At 39.0% G+C, this 26802-nt stretch overlaps 1 protein-coding gene across 2 annotated transcripts in view; it reads left to right on the top strand.

The window, feature by feature from the left end:
* The window catches only part of GALNT1 (polypeptide N-acetylgalactosaminyltransferase 1), an 80713-nt gene extending 65008 nt beyond the window's left edge, over window positions 1–15705 (top strand). For both annotated transcript variants that reach the window (XM_050767258.1, XM_050767259.1), the window contains 3 exons: window positions 7320–7418; window positions 7925–8059; window positions 13703–15705. In XM_050767258.1, coding sequence (XP_050623215.1) covers window positions 7320–7418; window positions 7925–8059; window positions 13703–13849 — 381 coding nt within the window. In that variant the 3' untranslated portion in view covers window positions 13850–15705. The remainder of the gene's footprint in view (window positions 1–7319; window positions 7419–7924; window positions 8060–13702) is intronic.
* The last annotated feature ends 11097 nt before the right edge of the window (window positions 15706–26802 follow it).

Genomic DNA, 26802 nt, shown 5'->3' with positions numbered 1-26802 from the left:
CTTACCTGCCTCTTGCCAGCTGGCTTCTGGGCAAGTCACAGCATTTACCCTCTGTGGCCTGCTTGTTGTCGCCTTATTAACTTAGCAGCTGGTCTTAAGCCTTGTACGCCCTTAATCCCAGGCCACATCCTCCAGGTTAAAAGTGTCATTTCTAGATTGGAGGTCATTCTTGAGAGTACCCACCATAGTGCAGCCAGGGATCTTACGCTTCTGATCACAGCTTCACCCATGTGAGCCTTCCTTTGCTAGCAACAGTAATTTAGCCTTTTATAGATCTCTTGCCATGCTTCAAGGGTCTAGGGAAACCTGAAATCATAGGATTTTTGAGCAGAAAGGGAAGTCAGAAAATGTAAATATGACTATGGTAATAGATATAATTGAGACCCTCTGGCTTCAGCTAACTCTGACTTTTGTAGTTCCTGTAGAACCTGAATAAGTGTGTTTCATCGTGGTATCTGATAGCTGTTAACCCAGGAGCTGAGTATTCTAAACAACAACAAAAAGTAAACAATCTAGACCTTTACTGGTTTAGTCAGTTTTAGGGGCTGACCAATTGCTTTTCCAGGCAGATCTAATAATCCTAACATTTACTGAGTATGTACTTTATGTCAAGCACAAATCTGAATGCTTTATGAATATTAAAGCACAGTACTGTAGAATTGTGCTGTTATTCCCACTTCACAGATAAGTAAATTGAGACACAAATAAATAGTTTAAAAAACACGGCTAACCTCACAACCATCTGGTTTGAGAGCCTGTGCTGTTAACCCTTAATGTCGGTATTCTTTCTCATATCTAACCAATACTTCCCTTGCAGCAGAGAGTGGAAAAGTGAATCTAAATTCACTAATACTAGATGATAAAAATGCTTTAACAAAGCTCTTACATTGTCCACTCTAATAAGATAAGATACTGATTCTGGAGGAGACTAATAGTAGAAACAAAGAAGCTTAAGCTCTCACCCTTGCCTGGTTTCCTACGAATGAGTGCATTCACAATTATTTTCCATTTCTCATGTCAAAAATAGTATTTTTAAAGTAACAGGTACAGCTAAGTTGCCACTTCTGAAATGGGGTTGAAGAGTTGCTGGGTCTGTGGATAAAGGAAAGAAAACCAACAGTTACTGTGTGCCTACTATGTGTCTGTATGTGTTATCTCAATTAGAGCACTTAACAAACCCGAGAGAGAGATTTATCCCTGCTTTACCAATGAGAAAGGGTTCTTATAGCAGTGTTTTCAGTTCTGTGTTGTAAATAATATTGATGTCTGATGTCCCCAAGGTGCTCAATTAGAAAGGCGAGGTACTGGGGAGAAGAAGGTAGATTTTGAGGTCAAATATGTTTGGGTAATACTATTTTACATCTTACATCCATCTGTACCACCATTCCCCACTCCTACCAAGAGTCATGGTATATTAAAAGGCTTTGAGAAGTCCTTCAACAAAGAAACCTATTTAAATTTTATTTATCTGGTATTTCCCAAACATATCTGATCATAAAACACCCTTTTTAGTGGGGCACCTTGCAAGATGCTGTTCTTCAGATTGTGGTTTTTGGAATCACAATCTTAGAGTAAATAACCTGCTCAAGGTCTCATAGCTAGTCAGGAATGAAGCCCCATCTGCATGTCCCCGAAACCTAAACTCTCACCTCTACAACTCTTTGAAAGTGTGGATATTCACACACTGTAAGTCAGATATTGCTATGATTCAAGTAGAAAAGTTTGTTTCTAACAGCTCCTCACCCTTTATGATACTCTCAGTCTGTACATTGTTTCTAGATTGTTTTGGCTTGACCCAGTGGCATGCCTGGCCACCCAAGGAAAAATGTGTTAATCAGCCATAAACAATTCCTATGAAAAGTACCATTAACCCACTGATCTTTCCCCTTGAAATAACTAAATCTCCTAGGATTTACACTGTTTCAGAAAGTACAAACCAAACTTGGGCACTTTCCACATGACTTTCATAGGGTGGCCAAGGGTGTGAGAACGGGGGTTTATTAGCATGTTGTGCAACTTTTCCCATCATTGACAAGTAGCTCCTCACAAATGGTGAATGATTTTCTCCTGTGTGTCAGGATCTAGACCTGCACATCCAATGTGTCAGCTACATTGAATTTAATTAAAATTAGGCCATGCCTGGTGGCTCACGCCTGTAATGCCAGCACTTTGGGAAGCCGAAGTGGGTGGATCACTTGAGATCAGGAATTCAAGACCAGCCTGGCCAACATGCTGAAACCCCATATCTACTAAAAATACGAAAAATTAGCTGGGTGTGGTGGCACACATCTGTAGTCTCAGCTACTCGGGAGGCTGAGGCACAAGAATTGCTTGAACCCTGGGGGTGGAGGTTGCAGTGAGCAAAGATCGTGCCACTGCACTCCAGCCTGGGTGACAGAGCAAGAGACTGTTTCAAAATATAAAATCATATAAAATAAATGAAAATAAATTTAATTAAAATTAAATAGAATTTAAAGCCCGGTTCTTCAGTCACAATAGCCACATTTGAAGTGCTCAATATCCACACATGCCTAGTGGCTACCATATTAGCACAAATATAGACATTTTCATCATCTCAGAAAGTTGTACTGGATGGTGCTGGAGACATTAACATCTGCTGTTTTAAAATAGCCACACGGCCAGGCGTCGGTGGCTCATGTCTGTAATCCCAGCACTTTGGGAGGCCAAGGTAGGTGGATCACGAGGTCAGCATTTCAAGACCAGCCTGGCCAAGATAGTGAAATCCTGCTTCTACTTTAAAAAAAAAAAAAAAAAAAAAAAAAAATTAGCCAGGCGTGGTGGTAGGCGCCTGTAATGCCAGCTACTCGGGAGGCTGAGGCAGAGAATTGCTTGAACCCGGGAGGCAGGGGTTGCACTGAGCCAACGTCGCACCATTGCACTGCAGCCTGGGCGACAGAGTGAGACTCTGTCTCAAAAATAAAATAGATAAGATAAAAAATAAAATAGCCGACCCAGGAGGTTACCCATCTGTTTGTATCATATACTGCTACCCTGTCATTTCACTCATTTCTCCTTCCTAGGTCCTAAGTTGAGGTGACCATATTTGCCTTGTCAAATCCAATGTTTTCAAATCTTGTAACTAATGTATGCCCCCTCTAATTCTCTCTACTCTGAAATAATTTGGAATTATCATAATTCATAAGGAGGTACCATATCAAATTCCCAAGCCACCCTGTCAGTAGATACCTTCCTACCTGGTTAAGGAGAATATCAGGACCATATTGATATTCAGGAGTATCTACTTCAACCAAGAAAATCTCCCTTCTTTTCCCGTATCAAATCTGCCTTTTATTTAGGGGTTCCTGATAATTTAGAATCTCAGTTGCCGTTAGATGTTCTGATGACTACTGAATATGTTACCAAACAATGCTCACTTCTTGCTTTTCTCTTTCCAAGATAGTCAAGAGGTGACTTGAAAGGAGTGAACTAAAAGGAATTGGTAGTGTAAGACCACTAAGCAGTTAGCTGTAGACTTGTGTGTACACCAAGAGATGGGATAAAATCCTCTGAAGAGTGGGAGACTCCAGAAAAAATCTGGCCCATTCGTTCCTTAGATTGAACTTCAAAATACCCCTTATCAGAAGGTTGTCACTATTTTTAGAAGTCCAACAAATAAGACATTTGTGTAGAACATCCTTACAAGCTGGTCCTCAATTCTTGAATGTATTTTTTCTTCCTTCTGTATTTTCCAAATTCTGCTGTTTTAAAATTTTTTTCAAATGTCAGATTTTGAATAACCAACCGAAATACCTATTTTCATCCCAGATAAACTTGAAACAAGTATGTGTTGTCACCATTTCTGCCCTCCACGTCTCATTAGAAAGCTAGTAATTGGCTATATAGCCTTTTATGGAATTACAATTTTGAGCATTTATTCAGCATCCCTAGAAAATGTTTGTTCCTCATTTTCCCCTTCTCCAAAGGCTCTTCAAACTTAACTCCCAGCAAACAAACCTATTAGATGGTCCTCTCCCTCCTAGAATCCTAAAGGACAAAACTTACCCCATAGTCATCGTAATTTTCCATGTCCTTGAGAAAAACATCTTACACGCCTCATAGATGAGGTAGTCCACATGTATCACTACACAGAAAAGAAGAATATTCTCTGAAAACTCTATATTTTCTAGCCAGGCGGTATATAAAAGGACCCACCTGGAGAGCAGATGTCCCTTCAGCTACAAAGAAGCCACATATTTGTTGAGCCAAACAGAATCCTCTGTCCTCTAATGTGAAATTCACTTAGGGACTCAAACATCATAGCTGTGCTCTTTCAGGAGTGTTATCTCCAGTTTCTCCCCTGTACATTGGAGGACTGCCTCCAGGCCCCACCACGAGCCTGAATCTGGGTCTCTGACCACGCCATCCACCTCACCTGGGCCTCACTGACCACATGTTGATGCAGTTTAGTTGCTCTTTAGTCTTTTTTTTTTCCATTATTATTATTATTTTTAATTTTACTTTAAGTTCTAGGGTACATGTGCACAACGTGCAGGTTTGTTAACATATGTATACGTGTACCATGTTGGTGTGCTGCACCCATTAACTCGTCATTTACATTAGGTATATCTCCTAATGCCATCCCTCCCCCCGCCTCCCCGCACCCCGCGACAGGCCCCAGTGTGTGATGTTCCCCTTCCTGTGTCCAAATGTTCTCATTGTTCAGTTCCCACCTATGAGTGAGAACATGCGGTGTTTGGTTTTTTTGTCCTTGCGATAGTTGCTCTTCACTCTAACAGCTAATGGGAAGCAGTGGTTTCCAGTCCTTGGAGAAACTCCACTTTGAACATCTAATGGTCAGTAGTAACCCCAAGGGATAGAGGCCCAGATCTTGCATGTTGGGAATTAGTTGTAGGAATCTTGTTAAGGGTGGTATAAGCTGTTACGTACAAATCTCTTACAACAGTGACTAGCACAGAAGCACAATGAATTTACTGTAATTATTAGCAGGATCACTTACAGAAATAAACTAGCTAAGTTTATTTATTATAAGATACTTAAAACATGATAGGAAAGCCTATTAAATTTCAGGAGAGTTTCATTTTTAAAAAATTTTATTTATAATTATAAAACAGAGGCAGGGTCTCATCATGTTGGCCAGGCAGGTCTCAAACTCTTGCGCTCAAGTGATCCTCCTGCTTCGGCCTCCCAAAGTGCTGGGATTCTACATGCGTGAGCCACCAAGCCCCACCATGAATTGCATTTTTTAATTTGTTTTGAATTTTGGTAAAAGGCAATTATTTAAACAAATGGCCATTCCATATGAGAGCAAGAGAAGCTGAAGATAATGGTGTTAATCTAATAATTCCTGTGGCATTTATCATCTTTCTTTAGCAACCTTTGCATCTGCATTTGGGGGAAGAAATAGAGGAAAACAAAATTGGAGAGTTTATAATTTTTATCAAAAGTATAAGGAAACGATTATTTTATGTGAATGTATGAGATAAAGACTCACCTTGTCACAATATGAACTATTTTTTTTTTAACAGGGCCTTGCTGTGTCACTTAAGTTGAAGTGCAGTGGCCGTCATAGCTCACTGCAGCATTGAACTCTTGGGCTCAAGTGATCCTCCCACCTCAGCCTCCCAAATAACTGGGACTACAGGCGTGAGCCACTGTGCCTAAGTTTTTTTATTTTTATTTTTCGTAGAGACACGGTCTTGCCATGTTGCCCAGGCTGGTCTCGAACTCCTTGTCTCAGGCGATCCTACTGTCTTGGCCTCTTAAAGTGCTCGGGTTATAGACATGGGTCACTGTGATTGGCCCAATCTGAATTAAATTATTTTTCAAGTGAGGTAGCCATCATCATCTGGTATTAATTGATCACCTATCAGGATTAAGGAAGGTGTGCTTTATGCAAATTGGTATTTAACCATAAAATCTTTTACACAACCTATTTATATTGTGTAAACATATGCCTCATAAACAACCTATTTATGAGGTAATAGGTTTCACAGTTAAAATAATGGATAAAAAATGATGATGTAAATTATATGGTAAAAGAACTCCTGGAAACTGATATGATGTATTGGACCCCGAGAAAAAAACATTTTGAAATTTCTAGCTTGAATAATTGGACAAGTTGTAGAAATATTAATAAAAATAGGAATATCAGGAAAATGGGAAATTTTTGGAGGAATGATAATGAGGTTTGTTTCAGGTAGCAATTCTCAAGAGGGGATGAGGTGGGGACATATTAAAATGTGAAGATGATTTAGTGTTCATATTAGAAAATAGAAAAATTCTGTTTTGAATGAGCCGAGTTTGAGATTTTGGTGGAATAGCAAGATGGATGTGACTAGTGGTAAAGTAACAGTGCAGATTATTACAGTCTCTGAGCCTGCTCATGCTGGACTCTGAATTAGGTGCCTGGATACGTTGCCTTACATAACATCAGCATAGAACTGACATTACCCCCCAGTTCCTGATCTCAAAAGGTTTAGGTAACTTGTATTTAAACCTGAGTCTTGTATGTCAGAACCCTAGTTTTTATTCCTGGCTGCCTGGGAATATTGGAATAATATGCAGACTGTGTATTTGTTTATAGAAGTAACTGGCTTTTTTGTGGTTTTAACTTTACCCCTACTTTATCTATCACACAAAATTAGTTACCTTTTTAAAAAAGTCTACATGACAGATGTGGTTTCTCTTCTGGCTTAACCTGCTGACAATACCATACATGGGAATAGATTGAAGACTTTCAGATGTCTGTTAATTTACCATATGCTTTTAAAACTGCAACAGTTTAGAGGAAACAAAATAACCAGGAGCATTACCTAAAATATTCCTCCTAATTCTGATGACTGACTAAAATTCCTTTTACGGAATCCACAAATGTCTAGTAAAAGAGTAGAGTTTGTACCACACTACGCTTCAGCTTCCAGGAAAGACAAATTCCAAGCTCTTTGACTAGAGTCACCTTAGTCTCTCCTAAGTCAGAGTAGTTATCAGAATTAATGTTCCTGTCTTCATTGATAATAGTGTCCTCAGGGAGTTAATTGCTTTAAATCATTAACCAAAGTAGAGTTTTTTGAAGTCAATACGAATTTGAAAGGAATAACTTGAAAAAAATGAAAAAAAAAATTTTAAGGATTTTCCCCCCATAAACACAGAAATTGCATAAACAGTTTGTAAGACCTTTCTAGACAAATGAATTTTAGATAGCCAGACAGTGATAGGCCAATAGGCCATTTCAGAGTAGTGCCAGGAAAAGTTTAGGTTGGTTTTTAGTGTATCTGTGTGTTTGTCTGTCTAATTAACTTCTCCAACTCCTGATATTTTCATTATTCATTGTCCCATAGATACGAAATGTGGAAACAAATCAGTGTCTAGATAACATGGCTAGAAAAGAGAATGAAAAAGTTGGAATTTTTAATTGCCATGGTATGGGGGGTAATCAGGTGAGTATCTTAGAAAACTCTTAAAAGGGATAATTTTCAGATTTGTTTTTACTTTGCCTTTTTTATCCCATGACATCATTCAGGAAATATTTTCCTTCCTTTAAAGAGAAAATAATAAAGACTTTTAGGTGAAGGAAGCTTTCAATCCAGTGACTTTTTTTTTTAATGAAACATTTGTGAAAGGCCCATTGTGAGAACTGTATTTACATTGCTGAGCACAAAATTTATTTTGCCCTTTTTATTCAAACAGATGACAACCCTTGGCAATACATTCAGTGTATACAGAGAGCTCAAGGTCATTTTCGCTTCACCTTGTAAGCAAGAAAATTAGTAACATAACATCAGTGTAAATTAGTGGTAGCTTTTCTGAGTCACTTTATTCTTCATTACTTAAGTACATAAATCATGTACGTTGAAATACTTGTATTTTCCCTGACAGGTAATTGGGCATTTAAAATGCTGACTAATTTATTTTTTCTGTTTATGTGTGTGCATTTTATTTCCAGGTTTTCTCTTATACTGCCAACAAAGAAATTAGAACAGATGACCTTTGCTTGGATGTTTCCAAACTTAATGGCCCAGTTACAATGCTCAAATGCCACCACCTAAAAGGCAACCAACTCTGGGAGTATGACCCAGTGGTAAGTTATTTATGCAGTTGCCTATAGTAATAAAATTATGTGTGTCACTGGGTATATTTATATACTTTATAGCTAAAGGAATGAATTCTTGTGGACCTTGAATATGGATCAAACTTGTCTTATACACTAAATATTGACAGGTGGGAAAAATAAGTAAAATAAACATGTTTTAATTCTCCCTAATAGTTAAATTTTAGTCTTATAAAATCACAGTTGCCTCCAATCCCTGGGTCCTTGTTTGTTGAGTAGCCACCGTTCCTTCTGTATGTCTTCAAGTTCTATAGTCTAGTTTGGGAGAAATGAGGCAGAAAGTAGGCTTTTAAAATTACTTAATTAAACACTTAAGTGAAAGATAAGTTTTAATTAATAAAGTTCTCTGGCTTGTGATGATTTCTCAGTGACATACATAACAGAACCTTTCATATTTATCTTTCCTTTTGTCTGGAACCTTTCTCTCCACCCACCATCAAATGAGCTCACATGGAAGTACTTAAAAGGTATTAGTTCAATTAGAGCATCCATGGTAAACTTACCTCTTTCCACCTATTTGCCTAATTTTTCAACTTGTGCTTTTGCCTTGTGGTTCTGGAACCAGCACCAACATCTTTAATATCTCTTTCTCTGGTTCTTTTTATTTTGGCTTAACTTCTCCAAGGGATTTAGTGCTGCTAAACAGATGATTTTTTTTTTTTTTTTTTTTTGAGACAGGGTCTTGCTCTGTCACCCAGGCTGGAATGCAGTGGTACAATCACAGCTCACACAACCTCCATCTGCCAGGCTCAAGCTATCCTCCCACCTCAGCCTCCAGAGGAGGTAGGACCCAGGCACATACCATCATGCCCAGCTAATTTTTGTAATTTTGTAGAGACGGAGTTTCACCATGTTGTCCAGCCTGGTCTTGAACTCTTGGACTCAAGCGATCCACCTGCCTCAGCTTCTCCAAGTTCTGGGATTACAGGCATGAGCCATCATGCCTGGCCTGATATTTTCTAATTTTTTTTTTTTTTTTGAGATGGAGTCTCATTCTTGTCGCCCAGGCTGGAGTGCAGTGGTGTGATCTCAGCTCATGCAACCTCCACCTTCCCGGTTCAAGCTATTCTCCTGCCTCAGCCTCCTGAGTAGCTGGGATTACAGGCGCCCACCACCATGCCCAGCTAATTTTTGTACTTTTAGTAGAGACGGGGTTTCACCATGTTGGCCAGGCTGGTCTTGAACTCCTGACCTCAGGTGATCTGCCTGCCTTAGCTTCCCAAAGTGCTGGGATTATAGGCATGAGCCACTGCACCCAGCCTGACCTGGTATTTTCATATCCTCTTATCCCTTGGCCGTAAGATGCACTACTGTTTATGTTCTTCTCTTAGTTTGCTCTCTGTTCCTTTTGTTGGCCTGGCTCTCTCTCCTCCTTCATCCTAGTCCTTAAATGGAAATGTTGTCCAAAGTTACTGACTTTGGCCATCTTTCTTCCCTATACCGTGTCATACACCAACCATGGTCTACTTTAATCATCAATATGCTGTTCTGTGAACATACCTTATACTTTCCTAATTCACAGCTAAGATAATGTGCTTCCCTCTGCCTGACAAACCTTACCCATTCTTAAGAATCCAGCTTTGACGTCACTTCCATGAATCCTAGCCTGAAATTAACTCTGTCAATCCTAACTTAATTAGTCATCTCTGACCTCTATAAAGCTGTACTTCTTTGTAGTTATTTATCTAGCAATTGTTTCTCCACTATTAGATTGTTAGATCCGAGAGGACAGAGATCATCTTTTATAAATCCTGGGTCTCCTTTCACAATGTCAGACTATAGAAAAAATAATATTACCTATAATAATAGCTCAGTTAATATGGCCATTGGAAATGGCCTGAATGTGCTGTTCCAGGGTTTCCCATGGTATGTGCTACTGCCATTTTGGGTGTGACTGCCCCATGCATTGCAGGGTGTGTAGCATCTCTGGCTCCAGACAGTAAGTGCTAGTAGCACCCCATAGCCATTGTGACAACCACAAAATTTTAAAAATGAAAAACCTCTTACTTTTATTGGAAAATGACAGTATATTAATTAGGCAGTATTTTTTAAAATGTATTTATTATAGCTAAAACAAAGAGGGATTTATTTTTCTTACATAAGTCTAGAGGTAAGTAAATTCAGTGGCATAGTGATGTCAGGGATAACATTGTTGTAATATTCTTAGATTTTCCTTGTGGCCACAAGATGGTTGCTGCAGCTCTGTCACATCCCAACTCCAGGCAGAAGCGGGAGGGGAAGGGGAATGGGACACTACCACTGTTGTTGCTCTTTATTAGCGTTACTCTTTATTAGCAAAGTAAAAGGTTTTTCTGGAACCCCCTTAGCAGGCTCTACTTATGTCTTATGGACCAGAACTTCATCCCATGGTGACCCCTAGCTGCAAAGGAAGCTGGGAAAGCAAGTCTTTGGTTTTCTAGTCGTTAGAGTGTGAGATGGCCAAGAGAGATACAGGGATTGGGAAGGACTGTTGGCTAGCCAACCTACACAGTCTACCACAACAGTATTCCAAAAGTAAATGTTTGATGAGACAGGTAAAAAGCTGGAGATAGAGTATTTAGAAAGAGCCAGTTATGAGTGTGAAGTTTTAAAACTGGTAGATCACTTTGCAAGGTTTTTTCCCGCTGAGATAAAACATTAATACTGGGAGTTGATTTCTCCCAGAAGCAGACTCCAAGATAAAGTTGAGCATTCAGGATGTTTATTAGGGAGCACTTTTTGGGTCAATACCTGTAAAAGGAATACCTCCCTCTCCCTGGGCAGAGGGAGAAGTTGAATTGCAGTGCAGGTCCAACAGCCTGAGCAGACTGCAGGGGAAGCACTGGAGGGGGAACAGCCCATCAGAATCATCCTGCCTCCATCCATTGAAAACACAACAGTCTAGAAAAATAACAGAATACTATGTCAATTATCTGTAATCTAAAATCATGAATTCTTAGATTTCAAAGTAACCCTAGAAATTAAACCCAGGATACTTTTTATACAAGTAGAAATTGAAACTCAGAATTAATTTCCCAAGGTCCGCAAGCAGCCAGATAGTATGACTAGATCTCAAATCTGGAATTTTTGATTCTAGATCCAGGTTTCTTTGTACAGTCCCACACTATTTTCAATTAATAGTTTTGAGTCTTCCTTATATTACATATTACATGAAATTTATAATAAGGCACTGGGCTCTTTTGCTTTGACTGCTTATAGCTGTCCTTTCTGGAATAAAATGCAGATTTTAGACCTAGTTGCATCTAGAGATTAGGAGTAGGTTCTAGGATGCAGGCAATGATTAATTATAGCTTTTATCCTCTTCTTCAGAGGTGTACAGTTAGATGCTTGTCACCTGCTTGTCCTGATGCCTTAGTCCAGCTCTCTGGATGGAGACTAGCTGGTGTTGCCTGAGTCCTCTGAGGAGTGCTTGATGACAGCATCCTACCCACAGGGTTCCAGCCCACAAGGCTGTGTGCCTGCTGTCAGCAGCCAGAGTTGTATCTGGAACAGGGTTCTACACCAGAGTCTAGGCTTCCTGGGGGTGCTTCTTACCTTCCAAGTTATGGGGATTCTGTCCTGATGTCGAACAGTTAAATACTCAGCACAGAGCAATAACCTATGTCTTTGTAATGGGTTTATTTTAATGAATCTAGATGAGTGAAATGCACATTTTTAGAAATTGGGTTGAAAGAGACCAACTCTCCCAACTAAATTTTTCATTGTGCTTAATTGGGGTTTTTTGTTTTTAGTAATAGTGACCATGGGCCTGATGAGGGAGGCCACTGGGGTAAGCTTTGCGGGAACTCCCAGAATCTTTGAGAGTTTCTCTTGTTTTGGTCTTTCCTGAGACTGAAGGCATTGGCAGCAATGTGCACACTGAGCTGCAGTGCTCTGGCTGCTGGATTGTGTCCATGACTGCTCAGGACGTTGCTAGGATGTTGTGTTTTCCAATAATAAGCATTACGCTATAAATGCAAATTACCATTGTATGTAAATGTCATTGTACCATTTATCAAGCATTTACTCTGGGATAGGCAGCACTTCATGTACATTATCTCAGTGTTTCCTCATGAAACCCGGTGAGGTATTTTTGTCCCCTTTTTATAGATGAGGAAACTGGGTCTCAAAGAGTTTAAGTTTTTGCTCAGAAGCATATAGTTGGTGTGTGACAAATCTGGAAATCACCCCAGGAATGTCTGACTGCAAAGCCCCTCCTCTCAATAAACTACACAAAGTCTGCATTTAAAAAAAAAAAAGAAACAAAAAAAAATTCCCACAGCCTTGCTGACTCTTCCAGGTTCTAGTCTTACATTTGGAAGCATTAAAGATAGAATCCTGAACCTAAAGACATTGTCAACAGTGACATCTGCAAAGGTAGACTGTCATCTGCCAGGTCCTACTTTGACCACTACACGGAAGAATAATAAATGGCTGGAGGCCTAAGTAGTATACAATTATTAGATTTTGTTTTAATTTCTAATAGGTGCAAAAAAGGCCTCATGAAAATGAAATGTTTCAGATAAAAGAACTACATTAAAATAGAGCCATGAGTAAAAGAATCAGATAACTATGTGTTAAACATTTTACATTTCCTTCGAGTTAATTTGCATTCGTAGAGTAATGCTTAATGCACATTCCTGTATACAACTACTTTGAAGTCCTTAACATGACCAGAGCATATTATCACAATCATTGATGTGGATCATTGTCAACTATCTATCTGTTAATTCTTACCTGCCCTGCCCTTTCAAAATTATCCTAATAACATGTTGCAGCATCAAATCTAGAACTTAAATAAGTAAAATATATAGCTATGTCTGTTAACTATTTATTAAGAATCTCCTTGGTAGATGAGGCACTATGTACTTTATCTTCATTATCTATGTAGTTTCCCAAAATCTGCTCAAAATATGGAATGTGATCCTGATTTTTAAAATGAGAAACCTCAAGTTACCCAGGCTATGAACTCAACTCCACATTCCTGTGCTTTTCTTTCTGTACCACACCATCTCCTTTAACCACCAGGATAGCCTCTGGGTTTGCTGTGGACATAGGCATAAGATTGACTTTATTAAATCTCAGCTGTCTCAACATTTTTACGATTTTGAGTTATCAGAAACACCTGAGTTTCTAAAAACTTGAGCTTTGAAATCACAGAATTAACTTGAACAGCCTTATAGAGAAATGAAACAATTTTGAAATAGCTGTTTGAAAATAGGTTGAGAATCCTAAATTAGGAACCACTAATCTGGTCTTTTTTTGTTGTTTAGGAAACTGAAGCACAAAAAAAGAGAAGCTTCTCATAGTGTTACAGAGCTTATGCCAGAATTAGGACTTAGAATTTAGGTCATCTTGCAGCAAGTCAAGTGTACCCTACTGGACCCCAGTGCCTTTCTCCCTCCCTCATACCTCTTTATCGACCTACCTGCCTATCTATCTACCTATCTCTTCTTCTCTCTCTGTATATCCATCCATCCACCTACCTACTTTTTCTCCATTGTCTTTTAAATAATTTATATTACCAAAAAAACCTGCTTTTCTACAGAGGAATTTAATAATCACCAAAACTGATGCTTGAGGTGTTTTGTTTTCTTCCACTCTCATGTTAAGATTTTTTTCTGTTACTTTCAGAAATTAACCCTGCAGCATGTGAACAGTAATCAGTGCCTGGATAAAGCCACAGAAGAGGATAGCCAGGTGCCCAGCATTAGAGACTGCAATGGAAGTCGGTCCCAGCAGTGGCTTCTTCGAAACGTCACCCTGCCAGAAATATTCTGAGACCAAATTTACAAAAAAAAAAACACGAAAAAAATAAGGATTGACTGGGCTACCTCAGCATACATTTCTGCCACATTCTTAAGTAGCAAAAAAGGAAAAGTGCTTTCCTCCTCTGCAGGATGTAAGGTTTATCAGCCATTAAAACTTAGACTTCTCTAGCTTTTCACTAGCTGTGAACCAGCCTTCCTGTCCATGGACGTGAAACTGCATAGTAATGAGACTGTGCACACTGATGTTTACAAGACTGAAAGAGTCTTTCTCCGAAAATCATGGTAAAGAATATTGAGACAATGAAAAAAGTCAACAAAATATGCTTTCTGGAGAACTGTACCTTTTATGGTTTGCTTGCACATCAGTAATTTCTGCTGAACGTGCTGTCATAATGAAGAGATTTCCAAGATTTTTTTTCCTGATTAGAACTGGTAGCCAGTATATTAAATATTGATATAAAAATAAAAGAACTGGAACCAGATTCGGAATCATGAAAACAACATTTTTACAACAACACAAAAAAACTATATTAAACAGGGTTTAAAGGAAATTAAAACAGAACTATGAGAAGTACAATTTGTTATAGTATAGTATCAAATTTCTATCTAGATTTTATACCTCAGTGGGGAAAAATAACTGATTCCAATGACATTCATTTTGTTTTCATCTGTGATAGTCATGGATGCTTTTATTTTCCTTGGGGTGCTGAAATTGAGCTGAAAAAAAAAAAAAGGCTCTTTGAATATAGTTTTACTTTCTCTCTACAGTTTTGTTTGGTTTGTGGGCTGTTGGAATTGTAATTTTTAATTGCCTTCTAAAAAATGGAAATTTAACAATGTCTGATCTCAACTGAACAAATTAGATGTTTCAGTCGCTCCTGGGTCAGCCAGCTTATAGATTGACACGTGCACACACACACACATTTCTTACCACATTTCCAACTTCTTGACCCAACTGATTATGCTAAATACCCAAGATTCGTACTACTGTACCACAGATTTGTTTTCACAGCAATAAATCTTCAGTTCTTTGTTTATGATTCCACTTAACAAAAGGCCTGCAGAAGTGATTTATTATTTGGGTATTTGGAGATAATATATTTGATGGTTTTTTGGAAAACCTTTTTCACTCCATACTCAGATATGCTTCATTGTCAAGTGCATATTTAGATTAGATTACTGAATTGTAATGTTTATCTGCTGCTTTTTTTTAAATAAAATTTGACTGAAAATGTTTAATTGGCATTTTTTAATGACTTAGCCAAAGAAGTGCAGCTATTATTCCATATTAATAGGCCTGCATTTCTTTTCCTAAATTTTAGGCTAAATCAGTTTTATTTTTCTCTGATTTTTTTTTATACCACAGAATCACCTGAGTGTCAGTTAAAAGTTGTCAATTAAAAGGTAACCTTTTAATCTCATAGGAGGAATCTCATAAAGACATTTTTCCTGATATGTAGAGCAGTCTGTTGGCAAAAATGCATATATTTTCTTTCATATTTGTAAAATTATATTTAATGGAATTCTTTTCTTTGATTATCAAGGACTTTCACTGCAGGCAGTGCTATTTCTTGTGCCTACGAATGTTTCCGAAAGTCGCATCACTAATTATATTTGCGAGGTTGAGTGTACACAAAGTTTCTCATATCCTGTTCAAGTTAATCAACATCAAGCACATGGGGATGCTTTAGGGTGAGGCTATAGTACAAAATGCATAAACCATGTCCCCAGGAAATTTGAAAGGAAGCAGGTGCTGGATGGATTTTTTTTTTTCCTTTTCCATGAGCTGTGTTAACTCTATCTCCAGTAGGCCTAATGCTTGAATAAGCAAGATGTCTAATCAATAAATTATTTTCATGCTCAGAATTTCAGGTTTTTGTACTCCAGCATAGCTTGGTCTTATTTCTTACTGTATGAAAGCTTAACAGCAATGTGATTTAAGGTTTTGTTTTGTTTTTTAAGTGGGAGATGTAAGTGATTTAATTCATGGGTACTTTTAGAACCTGATAGATATTCCCATTGCCTTTATTTTTCTAATTAAAGAATTCCTAAATACTTTGAAAATACAAAATATTCCTGTATAGTTGTGCCTTACATTGGTTTTATTTGAAAGAGTGGATCCCTGTTTGTCATAATTATTTGTAATTTGGCAGATGCTTATCACTCTATTATAAATCAAATTGGGAAGAAAAGGATGAAAAAGAAAACAATGACTGGGTACTGGCTCATACCTGTAATTTTAGCATTTTGGGAAGCTGAGATGGTGGGACCACTTGAGGGCAGGAGTTTGAGGTTGCAGTGAGCTATGATGGTGCCACTGCACTCCAGCCTGGGCAACATAGAAGAAACCATGTCTCTAAAAAAAAAAAAAAAAAGATAAAATGAAGGATGAAAAAATGGGATTATTATTTAACCAGTGAGGAATTCTTAAATGTGACAATTAAGGATAATTTGAATCTCACAAATCTATTCATGCCAGTCCCAGTCTATTTTAATATATCTCTGTCTTAATTGGCATTCTTGAGAAATAGTGCTGCCATTGAACATTGGGAATATTCATCCATTCTGCGGATGGAGGACATCATGCAGGCCATGTCCTCATTGCTCCCATTCTGCGTTTAGCTGAAAAACAGAGGTTCCTCTTTGTAAGGATTTGATGCTCTTCTCATCTTCCAACAAGTATAGCAAGAACAAATTTAACTCTATAGTTACCTGTTCTTCAAAGGAAAAAGAAACTTAGAAGGTAGTGTTTCTGAGGTCATAACTGTGAGGGGTTGTATACAAAGAATGAGTCACTTTTTAAGCCATTTGGAAAATTAGATCTGTTTCTAATTAGATGACATTTTCTCCATTCTCTGATTTCTTGAAGATTGCCAAGCATTTGCTTGATAATCTACCAGGACTGATAATTTTGCAGAATATGAGGCAAATATATGAAATTCAGTTGTGTATCTCTACCCTAGCAACAAACACTTGAAAATTCAACGTTGAAATATGCCATTTGTAATAGCATCAGAGAAGTCAAACTTCTAAGTAGGAAGAAAGTTAACAAAAGATGTGCAAGACCTCTACTCTGAAAACTACAAAACAGTGCTGGGAAGAATTATAGAGCACCAAAATAAATAGATATTCTATGCTCATGGATTGAAGTACTGCATAATGGTAAGATGACAGTTCCCCACAAATTGATATCTAGATTCAATGAAATCAAAATCCCACAAGGCTATCTTGTAGAAATTGGCAACTACATATATGAAAATGCAACAGACTCTTAAGTAGCCAAGATAATTTTGAAGAAGAAAAATAAAATTGGAGCACTTGTACTACCCAATGTCAAGACTTGCTCTAAAGCTACAACAGTTAAGAGAGTATGGTACTAGAGTTAGGATAAACAACAAATAGATCAATAGACATGTCCAGAAATAGACTCACATATATATTGTTATAGGCTTTTCAGCAAAAACAAGCTATTCAATAGAAAAAGGAAAGATTTTTCAGTTGGAGTTGAAGTAACTGGATGTCTGGTAAAAAGCAATGTTGATGCCTTCTTCATACTGTGTACAATTTATTCGAAATGGATTATAGAACTAAATGTGAATGGCAAAACAATACATCTTGTAAAAGGAAACACAGACTATCTTCATGACATTGGGGTAGACAAGGATATCTTAGGCGAAGATATCTCAGGAAGGTTAAACAACAAAACTGACAAATTTCATCAAAATTAGATACTTCTCATCAAAAAGATACTTTTAAAGTGAAAAGGCAAGCCACAGCCTAAGAGAAAATATTCACAATACACAGAACTAACAAAGGAAAGCAAAGAACATTTTAAACCATTGTAACATCTGCCCAGTTTAACAATGAGTGAATTGAATACATACTTCACAGAAGCTCTCCAGATACAGGGGTAGCATAGAAGTGGCACTCAAACATCAGCCATCAGGGAATGTAGAATGAAACCACAATGAAATACCACTGCATACCTGCCAAATGGTGAGAATGTGGAACAACTGATAGAAGTCCAAGATGGTTTAATCACCTCAGGAAACAGTTTGCCGGTTGCTTATAAAGGTAAACATAATGCCTACCCTGTGACTTAGTGATTCCACTTTTAAAGATCTACCCAAAATAAATGAGGGTATGTTTTTACAATAAGACTTGTACAAGAATAGCAGTTTTATTTCTAATATCTCCAATCTGACACTACCCAAATAACTGTCAACAAGCTACTAATCAAGTAATGGTATATTTATACATTGGATACTAGTCTGCCATTAAAAGAATGGGCTGGGCTTAATGGCTAACACCTGTGATCCTAACAATTTGGGAGGCCAAGGCGGGATCACTTGAGCCCAGGAGTTCAAGACCATCCTGGGCAAGATGGCAAGACACCATCTCTACAGAAAAATTTAAAAATCAGCTGGGCATGGTGGTACACGCCTATAGTCCCACCTACTCAGCAGGCTGAAGTAGGAGGATCCTTTGAGCCCAGGCGTTCAAGCCTGCAGTGAGTTGTGATCATGCCACTGCACTCTAGCCTGAGTGACAGACTGAGACCTTGTCTCTAAAAATAATAAAAATGATATACTGGCAAAACAATGTAGGTAAATCTTTAAATCATTGTTGAACAAAAGAAGCTAGACATATTCCATTTATATGAAGCTCAAAAACAAATATGGAATGGTTATCTTTGGGGGTGAGTATAGACTGAAGAGCATAGGAGAACTTTCTGGAATGATGGAATGTTCTATATCTCGATTGCAGTAGTAGTAACATATACATATATATGTATGTGTGTATATATTTTAAAATATAGTGAGCTGTATACTTGGGATATATGCATTTTGCTGTATGTAAAGTATGCCTCAATAAAGTGCTGGGGAAGGTGATGAAGGTATTCCACCTGCTGGCATCAAGGTTTTCTGAAAAGTCCTGCACTGCTACAAAACATCCAAAGGCTGAATAAGTTACCACAAATATACTTTAAAGTGGAATACTGAACTTACCGGAAAATACAGAAAATTCCTAAAGACCAGACAAATTTGAAAAATGATAAACATGAACTTCGATGATAATTGTAACTCTTAAGTATGAAAGCCCTCCCTCTTCTAAGAACAAAGTATAATGCCTAGAGTTTGGGGGCCTGAACAAAGTTGGGTAATTAAACCAAAGATACAGCTGGGCATGGTGGCTCACGCTTGTAATCCCAGCAGTTTGGGAGGCCGAGATGGGTAGATCACCCGAGGTCAGGAGTTCGAATCTAGCCTGGCTAACATGGTGAAACCCCATGTCTACTAAAAATACAAAAATTAGCTGGGCATGGTGGCACACGCCCGTAATCCCAGCTACTCAGGAGGCTGAGACAGTAGAATGGCTTGAACTCAGGAGGCAAAGGTTGTAGTGAGTCAAGATCACACCACTACACTCCAGCCTGGGTGACAGAGTGAGACTCTGTCTCAACAAAAACAACCAACCAAAAATCCCTGCATCTTCAGTTGGAATATTAATAGGTGTTAACACCTACAAGTGAAGGGTGGATAGGGAAGTCAGCCTCTTGAAACCAAAGGGTAATCTGACTGACTCTGCCCCTTTTCCAGGTAGTACATGAGATGATGGTGCCGCCTCTGTAATCATAGGCCTCCTTTCACGTAGATCAGGGATTTAATGCCACATTCATGAAGTCCGCAGATCAAGAAAATAAAGTGAGTCTTAAGATTTATACCACTTCCTGAAAACCATCAGAATAAAACAAGTCTTGGCAAGGCACAGTGGCTCACACCTTTAATCCCGGCACTTTGGGAAACCAAGGTGAGTGGATCACTTGTGGCCAGGAGTTTGAGACCAGCCTGGCTAACATGGCGAAATCCCATCTCTACTAAAATACAAAAATGTGGTGTGGTGGTGCCCCTTTAGTCCTATCTACTTGGGAGGCTGAGGCATGAGAATTACTTGAATCTGGGAGGCGGGGGTTGCAGTGAGCCGAGATTGCAACACTGCACTCCAGCCTGGACAGAAGAGCAAGATTCTGTTTTAAAAGAATAAAGTCCTTTGAAAAAAAACAAAAAAACAAAACTGTCAATCCTGACCCCCATACTCCCACTAACTAAATTCAGATACGAAATTACTATCAAAAAGAGGAAGTAAGCCATCATGTGTGAATATTAACAAAAATTGATTCTAGCTTCTGGCAATGCAAGACTAGCTTGTATCAGACTAAAGCTTAGTAATAATTTGGAACGAAATATTATTTAGAGTGATGCCCCAGGTAAGTGAACAGAAACTGTAGGGCATTTGATCCCTGTTAAAAAGGTGTTCACTGGGTAAGATCTCAGCTTTTTCCCAGAGAGTGTCCACCATGCACTCAGCACACTGAAGGTAGAGTTCATGCAGATGGTGACGAATAATATTAGGCTGAGGAGTCAGATCTTATTTGAGAGCAAACAGAGGCTGGAAATTGAAGAAGGAAATCCTAGACTGCAAGGAATCGGAAAAAGAAGTCCCCAAATCTACATACAAACTTCCCTCAGATGGTTGGCTGATTAAATTTGTGTGCACAGAATGAAACTCCAAGATGGTCACAGAAAACCACCAAAAGGCAGAAAGATCTGAGCAGCGGTCTCAGCAGTTGCCCAGCACCACAAACACAGATTGAAGTTCAAATTTGGAGGGGCTTGATAAACACTTAACTTTATGTTGAAATCCAACAAGGGCATGTATAAAAATTAAGACCACGTCTAAGACCTTAGGGCTGTTTCTAGAGCCAACTACAAAATGGAAATCGACCACATCTAATAAAGTGGCTATTTTATTGACTATTTTTGAAAATAGTCAATAAAAAAAGCAGACCCACTGGTGACCTAGATGTTGGAATTGGCTGGCAGATTCTTCAGTGTTTTAAAAATGTATACAGAGAAATGTGGATATAATAAGTAAAACGATGGGAAGTTTCAGAAGAGGCCTGGAAACTAGGGGGAAAAAAATCCTAAAACCAAAAAGTATCTAAAATCAAAAATTCATTGGATGGGATTTACAGCAAATTGGACACACACAAGAAAGGATCAGTGAACTTCAGCACAGGTCAATAAAAAATGTCCAAACTGAACCACAGAGAAAAAAGATAAAGGGATTAAAAAAAAAAAAAAACAAAAAAAAACAAAAAACAGCCTTGATGATCAAATACATGCATTGACCTGGAAGGAGAGAAGATAGAGAGTGGCGGCTCTGAAGGAGACTTGTTTTCTCGATTCTGTGGTTGCTGGCAATTCTTGGCTTGTCAGATGCCTCACTGCAATCTCTGCCATTGTATTCACTTGGCATTACTCTCTGCATGTTTTTGTGTCTTTCTTGTCTGCCTCCTCTTATAAGGACACTTGTTATATTGAATGTATAGCCCAGTCTAATCCATTATGACCTTATCTTAACTGGATCTGCATAGACTGCAATGAACCGAATTGTGTCCACTGGTAAGAAAGACATGTTAAGTCCTACCCACTAATACATCAGAATGTGACATTATTTGGAAGTCAGGTCTTTACATAGGTAAGCAAATTAAAATGAGATCATTACAGTGAACCCTAGCCCAGTATGACTGATGTCCTTATTAAAGGGGAAATGACGGCCGGGCGCGGTGGCTCACGCCTGTAATCCCAGCACTTTGGGAGGCTGAGGCGGGTGGATCACGAGGACAGTAGATGGAGACCATCCTGGCTAACACAGTGAAACCCCGTCTCTACTAAAAATGCAAAAAAACTAGCCGGGCGTGGTGGCGGGCGCCTGTAGTCCTAGCTACTCGGAGCGGGGGCTGAGGCAGGAGAATGGCGTGAACCCAGGAGGCGGAGCTTGCAGTGAGCGGAGATCGCGCCACTGCACTCCAGCCTGGGCGACAGAGGGAGACTCCGTCTCAGGAAAAAAAAAAGGGGAGGGGGTGGCACGGAAATGACACAGACACATGGAGAAGGAAGATGATGTGCAGATACGGAGAAACACCATCCGCAAACCAAAGGGTGTCTGAATCTACCACAACCTAGGAGAGGCATGAAGCAGATAACCCCTCACAATCCTCAGAAAGAACCAACCCTGCCAACACCTTGATTTTAGGCATCTAACCTGCAAAACAGTCAAAAATTGTTGTTTAAACCATTCAATTTATAGTACTTTGTTACAACAGCCCCAGGAAATTAATGTAAGTCATATTTCTAAACTGAGTCTCATGCTGATATTCTGAATAGATGAAATTCGGATACACTATTCAACCTAATACATCTACTAAATGTTTAAAGAAGAATTAACAACAATCATTCACAAACTCTTACAAAAAGAAGAGGGAACAGTTCTCAATTTTCTGTGAAGCCAGCATTACCCTGATATGAAAACCAGACAGACGTAACAAGGGAAAACAAAACAAGCTAAAGACCAATATTTCTGATGACTATACAGGTATACCTCATCTTACTGCACCTTGCAGATACTGTGTTTTTTATAAATTGAAGACTTGTGACAACCCAGCATCAAGCAAGTCTCACCGTGCCATTTTTCCAACAGCGTGTGCTAACTTCATGTCTCTGTGTCATGTTTTGGTAATTCTTGCAATATTTCAAACTTTTTTATTAGAATATCTGTTAAGGGGTTCAGTGGTATTTGATGATACTATTGTAATTGTTTGGGGGCATCACAGACTACACCCGTATGAGAGGATGAACTTAAATGATAAATTGTGTGTGCATGCATGTGTGCGTGCATGTGGCCTGTTACACTCATTGGTCCTTCTGCTGTCTCTCTCCCTCTCCTCAGCCCTCTTTATTCTCCGGGACACAACAATTTTGAAATAAGGCCAATTAATAATCGTACAATGGCCTCTTAAGTGTTAGAGTGAAAAAAAGAGTCACATATCTCTCATTTTAAATTGAAAGCTAGAAATGATTAAGCTTAGTGAGGAAGCCATGTTGAAAGCTGAGATAGTCCAAAAACTAGGCCTCTTGCACCAGTTAGCCAAGTTGTAAATGCAAAATAAAAGTGCCTGGAGGATAAAAATGCTGCTCCAGTGAACACACAAATGATAAGAAAACAAAACACCCTTATTGCTGATAGGGAGAAATTTTTAATGGTTTTAATGGTCTGGATAGAAGATCAAACCAACTACAACATTTCCTTAAGCAAAATCCTAATTCAGAGCATAGCCATAGCTGTCTCCAATTCTATGAAGACAGAGCAGAGAGGAAGCTGCAGAAGTAAAGTTTGAAAATAAAGAGGTTGTTCATGAGGTATAAAGAAAGAAGACATCTCCATAACATAAAAGTGTAAGGTGAAGCATCAAGTGCTAATACAGAAGCTGCAGCAAATTATCCAGAAAATCTAAGATCATTGAGGAAGGTGGCTACACTAAACAACAGATTTTCAATGTAGACAAAACAGCCTTCTGTTGATTGTAGGCATCTAGCCTAAAATGGAAGAAGTTGCCATCTAGGACTTTGATGGGTAGAGAGGAGAAGTCAATACCTGTCTTCAAAGCACAGACTGACTCTTTTGTTAGGCGCTATTGCAGCTGTTGACTTTAAGTTGAAGCCAATGCTCATTCATTCCAGAAATCCTTGTGCCCTTAAGAATTATGTTAAATCTACTCTGACTGTGTTCTACAAGTAGAACAACAAAGCCTGGATGACAGCATATCTGTTTATAGTTTATAGCACGGTTTACTATTTTAAGCCCACTGTTGAGAACTACTACTCAGAAAAAAAGATTCCTTTCAAAACATTACTGCTCATTGACAGTACACCTACAGCTCTGATGGAGATGTACAAGGTTAATATTTTCATTCCTGCTAACACAACATTCATTCTGCAGCCCATGGCCAAGGATTAATTCAGACTTTCAAGTCTTATTATTTAAGAAATAAGATTTCATAAGGCTATAGCTGTCATGGATAGTGATTTCTCTGAAAGACCTGGGCAAAGCAAATCTGAAAAGGATCCACCATTCTAAATTCCATTAAGAACATTCATGATTCATGAGAGGGGGTCAAATACCAACACGAACAGGAGTTTGGAAGAAGTTGATTCCAACCTTCATGGCTAACTTTGAGGGATCCAAAACGTTAGTAGAGGAAGTAACTGCAGATGTAGAAATAGCAAGAGAACTAGAATTATCCTGAAGATGTGTCTGAATACTGCAATCTCATCATAAACTTGAATGGATGAGGAGTTACTTCTTACGGATGAGCAAAGAAAATGTTTTCTTGAGATGAAATTCTCCTGGTGAAAATGCTGTGAACATAGTTGAAATGACAACAAAAGATTTGGAATATTCCATAAAGTTAGTTGACAAAGCAGAGGCAGGGTTTAAGAAAAACAACCCCAATTTTGAAAGAACTTCTACTGTGGGTAAGATGCTATCATACAGCATCAGAAAAATCTTCTGTGAAAGGAGGGCTCAATCAATGTAGCAAATTTCATTGTTATCTTATTTTAAGAAATTTCTACAACCACCCAACCTTCAGCAACCACCACCTTGATTAGTCAACAGCCATCAACATTGAGGCAAGACTCCACTAGCAAAAAGATTAGGACTCACTAAAGTCTCAGGTGAACATTAGCATTAAAAAATGCTAAAAAGCAGTAAAGTATTTTTAATTAAGAATGTACATTGTTTTGGTTTTAGACATAATGCTATTGCACACTTAGTAGGCTACAGTATAGTGTAAATGTAACTTTTATATGCGTTGAGAAACAAAAACTTTGTGTGACTCACTTTATTGCAATATTCACTTTATTGCCGTGGTCTGGAACTGAACCTACACTATCTCTGAGGTATGCCTGTAGATGCAAATAGCCATTACAGGATACTAGTAAACCAAATGCAGCAGCATATTAAAAGGATTATACACCATGATGAAGTGGTATTTATCCTATGGATGCAAAGTTGTTTTAACATTTGAAAATCAATCCATATGATACACCATGTTAACAGAATAAAGAACAAAAGCCACATGATCATCTTAATAGAGTACAGGAAATCCAACACCCTTTTATGGTTAAAACAACCAAACAAAACTGGGACTAAAAGGGAACTTCCTCAATTTGATAAAGGACCCCAATGAAAAGTCCCCAGCTATCATCATATTTAATGGTGAAAGACTGGATGCTTTTCCTGTAAGATCAGGAACATGCAAGGATGTCTATTCTTGCCACATCTATTCAACATTAATATTATACTGAAAGTGCTAGCCAGAACAACTAGTCAAGAAAACACACCCAGATTGAAGAGGAAGAAATAAAACTATTTTTGCAGATGACATTATTTTGTATCTAGAAAATCTCAGGGAACCCACTAAAAAACTATCAGAACTAATAAATGAGTTCAGCAAGGTTGCAGGACAAAAGATCAATATACTAAACTCATTTGTATTTATATACACCATCAATGAACAGTTCAAAAATGAAATTTTTAAAATTCCATTTAAAATAGTACCAAAAAATAAAATAGGAACAAATCTAATTAAAAAGTGCAAAAGAGGGACAAATGGCCAACTAGATGCAGCCAGGAAGAGCATCCTCCACTAAGAGAGATCAAAATATAGAGTAAACCATCATACTTTGAACAGATCTTTGTGGAGAAAGCACTGAGAGTCAAATGGAGAGATGATGCAGACATCAGGGCTGAAGAGAGAGGAAGCTCGGAACCCTGCATGGGGTTGCCAAGCTCTGGAACTTATTCCTGGCCCTGAACAACTCCTAAGAAAGGGTTGGATGAAGTAACTGCAGACAAGCCCATTCTCATTACAGATCTCCAAGATCCTAGCTGCAGGAGACCCTATGACCCCCATGGACATATGAGTTGGCAGGGGAAACTGCTTGGAGAGTCAGCAGAGATAGAATTTGAGCCTCTTTGCATGGGGACGGCTGTAACAAAACATGGCCATAGATGGTCATCCCCCAAGGCTCTACATATTTCTCTATGAGACTGTAACCTTTGTTGACTACTGAACCTGGAGAGAGCAGGGCTGTCTTTCCTGCATGACCAGGGCATATCTGACCTGTGCACCCACCTGTCCACTGACCGATCCCAGAGTCCCTTTCTGGCCACTCCCATAGGAGCGGGCACACAGCACAGCCTACTCTGCCCCAACAGAGTGTTTTCACTAGCAACTACCACTACAGCATTTTTGTTGGCATCCTGGGAGGACCTGGAGCGCCCCCAGCTCCTGCATGGCTGGTGCTCAACCTTGAGGGGCCAGACAACAAAGCCATGGACCCGCTCCTAATCTCCTAGGGTTAGAGCACGCAGCCCAGTACTGAACAGAGATCTGTGGCCGAAACTTAAGTGAAGGAAGAACCCTCACTCTCAGTGCTGGGAAGAGTGAGGCAGGGGTTCATGGGCTGACACAGGAGCTGGGTGTGCCTGCTTCTGCTGGGCCAATCTAGGAGGGGTGTGGCCTGTCTGGCAGCCACAGCCTCTCCCCAGGGAAGCCTTGTGGCCCTGAATGCCTAACAGCCCAGCAATCTGGGTGCAGAAGGCTTGGGGCAAAAGCTGGTCAGGCCAAATTCTGGGACACTCATCAGAAGGAGACCTATTGGTGTGTGATGTGAGGACATCCTGTGTCCAAGTGTCCTCATTGTTCAATTCCTGCCTATGAGTGAGAACATACCATGTTTGGTTTTCTGTCCTTGCAGTAGTTTGCTCAGAATGATGGTTTCTAGCTTCATCCATGTCTCTACAAAGGACATGAACTCATCCTTTTTTATGGCTGCATAGTATTCCATGATTTATATGTGCCACATTTTCATAATCCAGTGTATCATTGATGGACATGTGGGTTGGTTCCAAGTCTTTGCTATTGTGAATACTGCCGCGAGTCCCACTGCTGACTGCTGGCAAAAAAAACAAAAAAACAAAAAAAAATCCCCCGAGGGTTTCTAGCTTCATCCATGTCCCTACAAAGGACGTGAACTCATCCTTTTTTATGGC

The sequence above is a fragment of the Macaca thibetana genome, chromosome 18, assembly GCF_024542745.1.
Source record: "Macaca thibetana thibetana isolate TM-01 chromosome 18, ASM2454274v1, whole genome shotgun sequence".
NCBI lineage: Eukaryota > Metazoa > Chordata > Mammalia > Primates > Cercopithecidae > Macaca > Macaca thibetana.
Note: the sequence above shows the minus strand (reverse complement) of the source record. Positions and strands in the feature narration are given on the sequence as shown.